The sequence below is a fragment of the Astyanax mexicanus genome, chromosome 2 (assembly GCF_023375975.1).
Source record: "Astyanax mexicanus isolate ESR-SI-001 chromosome 2, AstMex3_surface, whole genome shotgun sequence".
Classification (NCBI taxonomy): Eukaryota; Metazoa; Chordata; class Actinopteri; order Characiformes; family Acestrorhamphidae; genus Astyanax; species Astyanax mexicanus.
The window spans coordinates 30,448,643-30,461,464 of NC_064409.1; the positions used below are offsets into that span (position 1 = coordinate 30,448,643).

Consider the following 12,822-nt stretch of genomic DNA (forward strand, 5'->3'; position numbering starts at 1 on the left):
ATCGAGGTGCCGGTTCAAGGAGAAAGTCCCGTCTTTCAGGAGAAACAGCCAATCAGCTTGCTGGTTTTGCGGAGCTCGAAGGAGGGTCAGTGTGGGGAAGACCCCCGCCCCCCGCTGTGATTTCAGGCAGCTAGTCGGAGCAGCTGATGTTAAAACAGATCTGGATACACAGCGATTTTTCTAAAAGAAAGGTAACGGTAGGCTAATCATGGAAACTGTGATAAGATTTTACTGATAGCTGCTTAAAAATACTCGTCTCCGAATAAAAACACACAGATTAAACCTTTTAAAAATTAAAAAATTACAGCTTGTGACTCAGCTTAACTAGAAATGTGGACCGAAATGACCGAAATGAACTGAACTGATCAGGGGTGGAGTGATCAAAAGAAATAAGTATTAATTAAAAATTATTAATTGTGTAGACCCCTTAGGACAAATTTTTACTGATGGAATATATCTGGTCCATGTCCTTTTTGCTCATGATACTATTTTTAGGTCACCAACAGTCATTTTGCAGAATTTGTGCACCGTTTGTTAAATTTTAAATCCATTAAATAAATAAAAGAATATATCATATAAAAGAGTGCATTTATCCCAAAAAAGACATGAAATCTTAACTTTTTTTAAATATCTAGAAAAGGATTGTTCACAACATTTCAGTGTCAACAAAGGTAGGCCTATCAGATTCTGATAATCTAATTGTAGTCTGTAAGTGGTTCACAGGTGGTTATTTTAGATTTTTTAAAATATCTAAAATATTCTTAAAATGTAAGAGATACTGAACCTTTGTTGGGCTGGTGGGACGGCTTTAAGCGGACGGAGGAAAATATCCCTTATTTTTAAATCTAAACCTTGACAGGTATGACATTTTTAAGAGTTCGCTAAAACCCACTTAGCTAACGCCCTTTCTCTTCTTTTGTCCAAAACGTAACACAAAGCTGCCAAACCACATACACAACATGCTAAATGTCTTACACTTTTGGAATAAGCATTCAAACTCTACACACACACATAGAAAATGAGTTTCCTCTACACACCAACTACACACTGGTGAAACAAACTGAAAACACTTCTAGATTGTGTTTTTTGAGACTTCACTGTGTCGACATTTCATGCAGTTTTTGTGCTTGCTAAGACCCAAAAAAACGGTACTTGTAATACAATTTAACTGTGCACAGTATTGTATTACAGTATTACAGTATATAGAGCATGTTTGTTGCATGTCCAAGAAAATAAACATTTTCATTGTAATTGTGTTTTACTTGACAGTGATTATGTACTAATTATGCAAAAATAGCCTGTATATTTGTAATATATATGTTTGTATATTTATTGAGACAGGCCAGAACACTGAACAATCAAAAAACACAAGCTAGTAGTGTTTTTTAGATTATTCTTTTACTGAGTAGTTGTGGTGTAGAAGTCTGTTTATTTTCTATGGAGGTGAAATAGGTGCAGGGATTTTGTGCTATCCTCTCACTGGTACTGGTAAAATTGTGTTACAAGTATCAGTTTGTGGGTCTTGACAACCATCAGTTCTACACTCTGTCTGTGTTATAAAAAATGTAACTAGGCCTACAATGTAGTCAAACTCTTTATTAGGTTTTGACCTTGGGTGTTAACCTAAATATACTTTCTCAAAGCTCTGCAATTTTAGTCACTACTTAGTTTAACTTTAATTATAATGTATGTACAGTCATAGACAAAAGATATTAGCAACCTTAAGTTTTTTAAGAAAATCATGCATTTCTCCCAGAAAATTATTGCAATTACACATTTTACTATTCACGTGTGCATTTCCTTTTCATACACTTTTTATAAACTTTTTATAATTAATCACAACTCCAAAAATTTTTGAGCATTCCTCAACTTCAACCTCCTAATTTTTTTTGCCTCTATCTTAAGTTCTTTAGAATGTGTTGCACCATCAAAATTCAAAATTAGTGAATATTTGCAAAAATTAATAAAGTTTATCTGTTTGAATATTATATATCTTGTCTTTGTAGTGTATTCAGTTGAATTCAGGTCCCATTGTCATTGGAGGCTGCCCACCACACTGGGCATGTCTACTCATTGTGTCTACTCATAAAGATGGTAATAGCCTTATCCAATTACTTTTATCATAGATTGCTTATTATCTTAATTCAATTAAATTTTATTTGTATAGCGCTTTTTACAACAAAAGTTGTCACATAGCAGCTTTACAGAGAAGAACAGGTCCACACCTCTTATGAGCAGCACCACAGAGATGCCAATTATTGTGGTGACACAGTGGCAAGAAAAAACTCGCTTTAAGAGTAAGAAACAAATAACAAACAAATAACAGAACAAAAGTAACAGTACAAAGAATTAATGTGAGCTATAGCTAAGGTAACAGGCACTAATTTATGAATATAGATAATAGATAGACAGAACAGAAAGGAAAGAAAGAGAAAAAAGCAGGAGTTAGAAATGTTGTGTAATACAGTCATATGAAAAAGTTTGGGCACTCCTATTAATCTTAATCATTTTTAGTTCTAAATATTTGGGTGTTTGCAACAGCCATTTCAATTTGATATATCTAATAACTGATGGACACAGTAATATTTCAGGATTGAAATTAGGTTTATTGTACTAACAGAAAATGTGCAATATGCATTAAACCAAAATTTGACTGGTGCAAAAGTATGGGCACCCTTATCATTTTATTGATTTGAATACTCCTAACTACTTTTTACTGACTTACTGAAGCACAAAAATGGTTTGGTAACCTCATTGAGCTTTGAACTTCATAGCCAGGTGCATCCAATCATGAGAAAAGGTATTTAAGGTGACCAATTGCATATAAGAAATAAGCCATTTCTGCAAGCACAAACGCAATGCCCATACTTTTGCACCAGTTAAATTTTGGTTTAATGCATATTGCACATTTTCTGTTAGTACAATAAACCTCATTTCAATCCTGAAATATTACTGTGTCCATCAGTTATTAGATATATCAAACTGAAATGGCTGTTTCAAACACCCAAATATATACAACAAATTATTCAAATTAATAGGGGTGCCCAAACTTTTTCATATGACTGTAATTCTGATGAGTAGAAGGACAGGGCTGATTCCTGAAAGCTGGAACCACAGTTGGACACATTCAGGCCAGCCGGGCATCTCAGCACATGTGAGAGAGATAGAGAGAGAGAACAGAGAGGGGAGGAAAGAAAAAAGTGGTTAGAATGGTTTTATAAAACTCTGCTGGAGTGGGATGGGCACTTGGAGGCAGCAGCTCTGGACATGAGGGAGAGAAAGAGAAAGCAGATGATTTGGGCAGGGTTTATGTTTGCTGTGTGAGCTGTAAGAGGTATAGCTAGCAGGGAAACAGTAAGAGAAAAATTACAGAAACTGTTATGAGACATTATTCAAAAGCTTGAGCAAATAGAAATGTTTAGACTTAAAGATTGAGAGTGTGTCTGAGTCCTGAATATTAATAGGGAGGTTATTCCAAAGTTGGGAAGCTTTATAAAAGAAAGCTCTTCCTCCTGCATAGTTGTTTCTAATATGCGGAACTAATAACAGGCCAGCGTCTTGAGAGCAGAGTGAACGTGCCGGATTATAAGGTGTAAGAAGTCAGACCATTGAGGGATTATACGTCAAAAGAAGTATTTTATAATCTATACGAAATTTAACAGGCAGCCAGTGTAGGGAGGAAAGAATAGGAGTAAAGTGATCGAACTTTCTAGCTCTAGTGAGCACTCTCGGCTGCATTCTGAACTAGCTGGAGTTTATGAAGTAATTTATGTGGACTTCCAGCCAACAACGCAGTAGTCCAGCCTTGAGGTTATGAATGCATGGTCCTCGTTGGGTTTAGCAGATATGTAAAGTTGCGTGTCATCAGCATAGCAGTGAAAGTTAATACCATGCCTACGGATGATTTTACCCAGCGGTAACATATAAAGAGTAAAGAGTAGTGGACCCAGTATTGATCCTTGAGGGACACCATATTTTACTCTAGACTGATAGGAGCATTCGTTATTTAAATAAACACACTGGAATCGATCTCTCAGATATGATCTGAAGGTTAGGGCAGATACTTTAATTCCTATAAGATTTTCTAACCTATCAAGCAGAATAGTGTAATCTATGGTGTCGAAGGCAGCACTAAGATCTAGCAGTACAAGGATGGCAGTACTGCCCCTATCAAGAGCTGAAAGTAAATCATTAGTTACTCTAAGTAAAGCTGTTTCAGTGCTATGGTTTTGTCGATTTGTAGATGCAGGCACAGCTGCTTAAACATTTTTTTTTTCTAAAGTTTTGGCTACAAAAGGAAGATTAGAAATTGGCCTATAATTAGCTATATTTTTTTTAATTATCACTATCTTTTGAACTGTACATGAACTGTACCACTTTTGGTTGCTTCATGTAACGTCAATTGTACACATATCTAGACTACACTCTACACACTACAGTGTCATTTACTGAGTATGCTTGTTTCCTTAACACTTTGAACATATCTAAACTATGAGATGCTGTCCCACTGACAGAAGCAGATGTTCTTGAATAAATAAAGTCTTTTCCATATGGCAAAGCTGCTGGTCCTGATGAGCATCTAAACTCACTCTCCTGATTCTGAGAATGTTAACAGATTGTTAGAAAAATTTGAAACTTCCCAGCACATTTAATGAAGATAGTATATGTATTATTCTAAAGAGGGTGACTGAAGCGATGGATCCTGCCTTGTTCATTTTTTCCCAGCATGTTGACCAAAAATACTTTCTAGACACTATCAAAGAAAATGTGGTTGGATCGTGGGCAGTCAATGTCTTGCTCCTACCTTCATTCTGCTACAGGTTATTCATTGTGTCGTCTAAGAGATCCTTTTCATAAATTCTGCAGGATGATTCATGTTTGTTGCAATTGTAATCTGGCCCTTCTGTTAGTTTTGTAGAGGAACATATGTTTCTTTTTTTGACGTCTATAAATAGTCTCTGACTGAAAACTTGGCTCTCTATTTTTGCCATTTTTAACCTTTTGATATAATGCTGTAAAATGAATATAGTCCACCCTCATTTAACCATTCTCAACTGAGAATACACATCCAGTGATGCTGGACCACCGCCCAGGTCATGGTTCAGCTTAAAGGATATTTTGATCACATAGATAAAGATCTGTATAAGATCTGTATCTGGACTTGTTCCATGCTTATCAAGACACTTGTTAGGTATGAGGTAAATTAGATATATAGATGATATTGAATCATCTAATTTATTTCATGCAGACATAAAAAATGTAAGTGTCTTGCTTTTTTATTTGTCTGTAGTAAACCCAGCTGGTAAGTGCAAACCCAGCTGGTAAGTGGTAAACCCCCCTGTTTCAAATTGAATCATAATTTATTACATGCATAGCTCTTATGTGCTTTGATTACTATCCATCCACATGAGACATTGAAATAATTAAAACAATGTAATAAATATAAAAATCAGAGCAAATGCAAAAAAAAAACTAAAATAAGTGAAAGAAAATAAAACATAAAATACATTTTATGATCCCCTTTTTAGATATATGGCGGTAACTATAAAATAAAGTCGATGTTTCCCGGTTAAGGGTGTAAAAGGAAGGTTACAAGATAAAGGGTTTTGCAACAAAAAAAACAGTAAGCCTTTACTGAAAAAACTTTTAAAATAGAATTTCAAATTTCAATGTATTCTGTTTTTGTTTGTTTCTTTCACATATTGTCTCTACTTTTTACACTGGGGTTTTAAACACTAAAAAGACAAATTATAGAAATATGAAAGAAAATAGCAGCTGTTCATATATGAGATATGCTTGACTGTCTGAAAATACACAAAAAGTGATGAGCAAAATAATGCTATACTATTTGAGCTGAAGGTAATAGTATAATTGTAAGTTTGGAATGCCCAGTGTGGGATTTATGTGTTAGTTAGTCATAGTTGTTGTCCTGTGTAAAATCTAGGGACAGAAGTACCTCCCTGGCCACAACAAAGAGAAGAATACATTGTTGGGATGGCAGAGGTCCTTCTCTATCTGCCTGGCCTTGGTCCAGCCCCTTTTGCTGCAGATGGACAGAAGATTGTCTGTACAAGTTGGTGCTGCTCCTAAACCAGTTGTTGAAAATCTCTGTTTTCTCTTCAATTGTTCCAGTTTTCCTAAACTCATATTATCCTGTTTTTTACCACTTGCTGCCAGTGAAAAACAATAAAAAGTAAAAAGAAAAAAAACTGTTGACATACTAGCTGGAATGTTGACTGAACTTTTATATTCATTTGAGTTTATTAACTTTTCTGGTCATATTGGTTTACTAGCCTGATTGGCAAGTCTGCTAAACTGGTCATACTGGTGGATCAGTGTGGATCAGGTTCCTGCTGCACATACGGATTGGTCATGATGGTTAATAGTAAATAGTCCATGCTTATAAAATCTTGTTTTTTTTTCAGTGAGGTTGTGCTGTTCACCATAATAAAGTTACTTACTTACATTGCCTTAAGGTAATTTGAGACATTTTTACATTTCAGTTTTAATGAGCATGAGTCAACTTTTCTTTAATGTAACAATTTCAAATTTCCAATACAGGACTCAAAAAAGTTAAAAGACCTAATTTACATAAAATAAAACAATACAAATTTCTTAGGTCAGGCTGAATGTGTAATTCCATATCCAGTAATGTTACCTAATACGTTGTAATGGCTTATACAGAACCTGAGGGCTTAAAAGTGCCCTGCATTTTTTGCTGACAAACTGCTGCGTTTCACACGCGACATCTGCTGGTCAGTATGGAGAGATGCTCGTCGTATTCCAGACGTCAACAAAAGTTAAGATTTTAAACAAGTGATGGTTAGTCAGTGATGATGAGAAAATCACTTCCTAAAATGCCAGAGTGAAGTCTTGCTTGTTTGTGGTTTGTTGTAAACAACACTGAGTAAAAGTGGCTATGATAAAACGCCTGAAATTAGACTTGTGGCGTGTGGGCACAGTAACAGTCACAAGTAGGTTGTGCTCAGTACAATTATGGCTTTGCTCGTTCCGGCTTTTTAACTTCATTATAGACAGACCAAGGTGTGCGGAGAAAACCGCCCTCCGCTCTTCCGTTCCTTGTCAGTTTCTGTCATGGGGGCGAGCGTTGCGCAAAAAACTACGAGCAAGGAGTGGCGCGGGAAACGTTTAAATAGCCGGAATATCACTTTCACTCATCACAACAGCTCAGGAAAGATCTTCTCTTCTTATTTCATGCACCGTGTTGTTTTGCGTTGCTAGTGAGCATGCGTAAAGGCGCTCCCAGCCTGAACCTGCACTCGCTGTGTGCGCTGTGGCTCGCGGCGCTGCAGGGATGTGCCCCCGCGGACGTAGCTCCAAACACATCTCCTCTGCAGAGCACCAACTGGGGCAACCCGAGAAGATTCATCCACCTGCAGACCAGCACAGACCTCAACAACTTCTACCTGGAGATCAGTCTGAATGGTCATGTACGCAAAAGTGCGCGGCGAGGTTCTTACAGTAAGTACATATTTTTTGTGTTATATCTCAGAATTTTAATATTTACGCATAAGGGGAAATGCACGTTTTAATACAGATAGATGACAATAAGTCTTTTCCATATTCATTAGTATTCTTTACATCAACAGGTGTTGTTCTACTGAAAGCCGAGACCAGAGACCGCGTGGCAATATTCGGAGTGAAAAGTAGCCGGTTCTTGTGTATGGACGCAGAGGGGAATCTTTACACTTCCGTAAGAATTTCGTTTCTCAGTCAAACCTTCTTCTCGCAACGTAAAAATCGTAACGGTGACTGCACTCCATTACTATATAGTGACCTACAATGAAAGTTTGCAGTAGTTTAAAAAGTTTTTTATTTTTTTTATTTTTCTGATTTCGGAAAGGTTTGTAATAAAAATTAATAGTGCTGCATTTAAATGATATTTGTGCTATATTGAGTCCCTGATGGTGGGTGGGTGTGTAAAACACAATGGTTGGGAACAACAACAACAACAACAAAAAGACCCAACCAAGCCGCAACACATCCAACATAACCCAAATCCCCCATCAATTTTACCTCGACAAAGACTTACAAAACCCAAAATAATTAAGCCAATATTTATTTTTGAAACTGTACTTGGGTCGCGTACACCACATCCAAATCTGCTGTTTAGTTCTGTAATTGTGTAGTTCTGTGTGTTCCTATGTCGGATCAGGCAGGTGGTCTGGTAATATTATATATGCATGATGATGTACTGTCCAACGTTATATCATTATAAAAGTTAAACGTTTAATTTTGAGTATACCTGTATAGTGTTTTATTTTATTGAAGGGTTTAGATTATGTCATTCAAACGAAACAAACATTTTTTGTTTTTATACTTTTTACCTTTTTATACTTCTTACCTTACCAAGTTATTTTCTGTGTGCATAATTATGTCAATTATTTGCAAAGAATGCATTTAATACATTTAATACCAAAAACGAAACGTTTCGTTTTTGGCATTAAATGTATTAAATGCATTCTTTGCGTTCACTTAAACAATTAACTGCTCTGCTCGATAATTTTAAAACATGTTGCTCCTTTCTGTATATATGTATGCCTACGCTTTCAGAGAATGTGCAGAAATATGTATAAAAAGGACGCAGATCATGCACTAGACCTTTACTTAACCCTGAACACAAATTAATCTTGTGAAAGCTTTAGGAAAACATTCTTAAAACTAATAGATTAATAATTTTGCATATATGTGTATTTATTTTAGTAATGTTTTGACTTTATTATACGTTTATTTAATCTTCTTTGTGGAAGTCACTAAATAAACGAAAAAAAAACGAATCCTTTAACTTATGCCTCTCTCTCTCTCTCTCTCTCTCTCTCTCTTTTTTCTGATTAGACGGTTTGCAATAGAGATGACTGTCTTTTCCACCACAAGCTTCTGGAGAACCATCGCGACGTGTACTACTCCCCCAAGACCGGCCTCCTGCTCGACCTGGACGGCGCGAAGCATCGATACACGGCCGGCCAGAACCTCCCCCGCTCCTCTCTGTTCCTGTCGGAGAAGAACACGGTGTCGCTGGAGCGCCTGAAGCACAGAGAGAGAAAGAACCGGCAGGTGGAGCTCTCTGACCCGCTCAGAGCGCTCGGCTATGAGGAGGAGTCAGACTCCCGCGCGGTGCAGGAGGAGGACGCAGAGCAGGAGCCCTTTGAGGATCGCAATACGTCCAGAGAAGCCCTGCTCTCTCCTTCAGACGATGACCCGTGGGATGCGGTGCACGCCAGGAACCCCAGCAGCCCGCGCATGTCTGCAGTTGCTGGTTAAAGTGCCTCATCCATGTCGGATCAGACAGGTGGTCTCTGCTGTAGCCCAGTTACAGTGAAAAAAAAACACGGTGATCCACCTTAAGAGATGTGCGTTGATTTAACTGTTTCACTTTGTTTGTAATTTTGCACCCAAGCCTTTTAAAACACCAGTATTTATTTCCCATCTCCCACCCGAATCAACCAGACTGGTGCAGGACACCATATGAGGACAGAAATTGTTTACTGATACAAATATTTATTTATTTAAATGCATTAGTTTTTATTTATGTATTTATATGGATGCATTTGTTATGTAAATACATGTGGAAATACAAACTGTACTCCTGTTGCTTTTTTCCTTATAAATAAAAGGACTTTCCCGAATTTTAAGTGCCTCTTGTTCTATGTCTCGAGTCATCTGACAGGAACCTGTCTGTACATTAGATTTTATCTCTCATCTTCCTTAAACCCTTTCTCCACTTCTGACAATTATAGCTTCTATTACAGGTTTTTGTGTTTGCTAAGACCCGATCTCCTCTTTTGTCCAAACTAAACATACAGCTGCTCAATCCACATACACAACAAGCTTAATGTCTTACACTTCTTCTAAAGCAAACACTGCACCCAAAGCTCTGTAAACTCTTGCCAGAATAAAATTTTGGAATAAACTCTACACACACATCTAATGAACAGCATTTACTACACCACAGCTAAACACTCATGAAATAAATTGAAAATTGTACTAGTTTGTGCAGAGCAGGGAGAGCTGTACTAGGAGTTCTCTTAAAAGTTCTCTTTAGAGTTATTTCCAAATTAACTAAAAAACAGGCAGGTACTGAACCTCAGATTCCAGCCATTCACACCAGCAACGATTTTATGGACTTCTTCGATAGTAAAATTGAAAACATTCGGGATAAAATTAAACAGATAAATATTACATCCTCTCTGTCATCTGGTCTGGCTAATCTAGAACAAAACCCTGTTACTGAAGTTAGGTTGGAAGTCTTTAACCCACTTCCACAGCTAGAACTAGAGAAAATTATCTCCTCTTCAAACAGCACAACCTGCACACTTGATGCAGTTCCCACAAAAAATATTAAAACAGGTACTACCAGATATAATTAAACCTCTGTTAATGATAGTCTTCCAGTTATACCAAGGTAAGATATGGAATTCCACAAGGCTCTATATTAGGACCGTTATTATTTACATTATATATGCTCCCATTGGGCAAAGTTATTAGAAAACATGATGTGAATTTTCCTATGCGGATGACACGCAGCTCTTCATATCAGCCAAACCTGATGACAGAGTGAGATTAAAGAAAATTGAGGATTGTGTAAAAGATGTGAAATTGTGGATGTCGCACAACTTCCTCCTATTAAATAGTGATAAAACAGAAGTTCTCCTATTAGACCCCAAAGCTGCTAGAAATAAATTATCAGACTTAATGCTAAATCAGCTGCTCATCGTCCATCTTACTCTCCACTACAGATTACACCCAAGCCATTAGTGGCGCTATTATACTCCTGAATATATAAAACCTATGTGGATGTATAAAAGACTTTTTAAATTTTAATTTAAAAGCCATTTGATCAGTGGTTGGATGGTCCCCCCTTAAATGTGAGTCTTGGTCCTCCCAAGGTTTCTTCCTCCTCCTGCAGCTCTGAGGGAGTTTTTCCTTGTCTCCGCGCTCACTGGGGGTTCTGTATCCTGTATTTTCTATGTTTAATGTTTTGCCTGATTCTTTGCCCTGTGATCATGTTTCTGTTAATAGAATTCTGCCCATAACAAATTATACTTTAACTCTGTCACGCCTGGCCCTGTTTCCTGTCTGTCCTCGTGCCTGTGTTGTCCCACGTGACCCGTGCCCCTGTGTTCTGTCAGTGTTTTTCCACTCACCTGTGTCCATTTGTAGCTCCGCCCCTCATTAGTCTGTCCCCAGGTGTTACCTGTTCTCCTTCCCGCCTTGTGTGTATATTTAAGCATCTCAGTCATTAGTGTTTCTGTCGGTTCTTGTGCGTTTATACGTCTGTCACGGCTGTGTTTAATCCTGTCTGTCAGTTTGTCTCCTGTTTCTGTTTGCTTTATGTTTTGTTTTCTGTTCTTTAATAAATGATACTTGCGTTAGCGTCCGCTCTCCTTGTCCAGTCCATCACACAGCGTTACAGAAGAACCGACCTTAATTATGGACGCTGCAAGTAATCCGTTTTTTGGATCCAGGCTGGCTATCCGACCCACTCCCTTCTCTCGCGGCGTTCAGGAGGAGTATGCGGCTGAAAACTCCTCCACTTCCCGGCGCCGGAGGAGAAGAGGTGGGCGGCGGCGCTCTCAGCACTCCCTTTCTCCGGTGGAAGATTTCCGGAGCGGAGAAAATTTTGGGGGGGCGATACGGGTTGGTGCGGTTAGCCTTGGTACTCTTTACAGAGGAGGCCAGGCTACCCGGGAGCCGTGGGACTTTCTTGGCTGTGCTCCCAGCAGCTCCGAGGACGAGGAGCCTTTCCCCGCACCAACCCGCCTTCCGCTGCCTGATCCCGCACCTGTTTACTGGCCGCCTCCTGTTTCCACGCCGCGCTCCGTGAGGCCCGTGGATGGGACGCCACGCTCCGTGACTCCCGTGGCTCATCCGCGCTCCTCGACTCTCCCGGCTGAGACGGCGTACTCCGTGAAGCCAGCGGATGGGACGCTACGCTGTGTGATTCCCGTGGCTCATCCGCGCTCCGAGAAGCCGCTCTCTGAAGCTCCGGCTAAGCTAGCTAGCCTGCTAGCTCCACCGCGCTCTCAAGCTCCACCTACTTCCAGCTCTCCAGCCCGGCCGGATTCCAGCTCTGCGACTCCTGATCCAGAAGCAAGCTCCGGTCCGGTCTTTACAGCCTCGCCTACTGCTCCAGTCCTGGTGTTAGCGGCCGCCGCGCCTGCTCAAGCTGCACCCGCCGCGCCTGCTCAAGCTGCACCCGCCGCGCCTGCTCAAGCTGCACCAGCCGCCGCGCCTGCTCAAGCTGCACCAGCCGCCGCGTCTGCTGAAGCTGCTCAAGCCTCCGTGTCTGCTGAAGCTGCTCCAGTCTCCGTGTCTGCTCCAGCTGTTCAAGCCTCCGTGTCTGCTTCAGCACCAGCAGTGCCTGCCACCAATGGGGTACCCACTGTCCCTGACCCTGTACCCGCGGCTCCGTCCGCCTCTGACTCTGTACCTGCTTCGAGACCAAAGTTTGGCCCTAGGCCCTGTGTCCCTAAGCCAGTGAGGTCTCCTGCTCCAGCCCCTCGAACTCTGCCCAGACTGGCCCCTCAGACATTGACTTTTCCCAGCCCTGGGCTTCCGTCTATGTTTGTGTTTGTACCTGTGTCTGTTCCTGTTTTAGTTCCAGTTTCTGTCTGCGTCCCAGTACGCGTTTCCAGTTGTGTCTCAGTTCCTGTCCCCGTCACTGTGCTAGTTTCTGTCCCAGTTAATGTTTTTGTCCCTGTTCCCCTGTCCAGTCCTGTCCTGTCTGCATCCCTGTCTAGTGTCCAGTTCCCCGTCCAGTCTCAGTCTCCTGTCCAGTTCCCCGTCCAGTCTCAGTCTCCT

The 12,822-nt window shown here is 39.9% G+C and overlaps 1 protein-coding gene across 1 annotated transcript; it reads left to right on the plus strand.

The window, feature by feature from the left end:
- Positions 1–7,029: 7,029 nt before the first annotated feature.
- fgf23 (fibroblast growth factor 23) lies at positions 7,030–9,771 on the plus strand. The gene is made up of 3 exons (XM_049475134.1): positions 7,030–7,482; positions 7,611–7,714; positions 8,857–9,771. Exons 1-3 carry the CDS (start codon positions 7,248–7,250, stop codon positions 9,280–9,282), a joined length of 765 nt encoding a protein of 254 aa, XP_049331091.1. The 5' UTR covers positions 7,030–7,247; the 3' UTR covers positions 9,283–9,771.
- Positions 9,772–12,822: the final 3,051 nt, after the last annotated feature.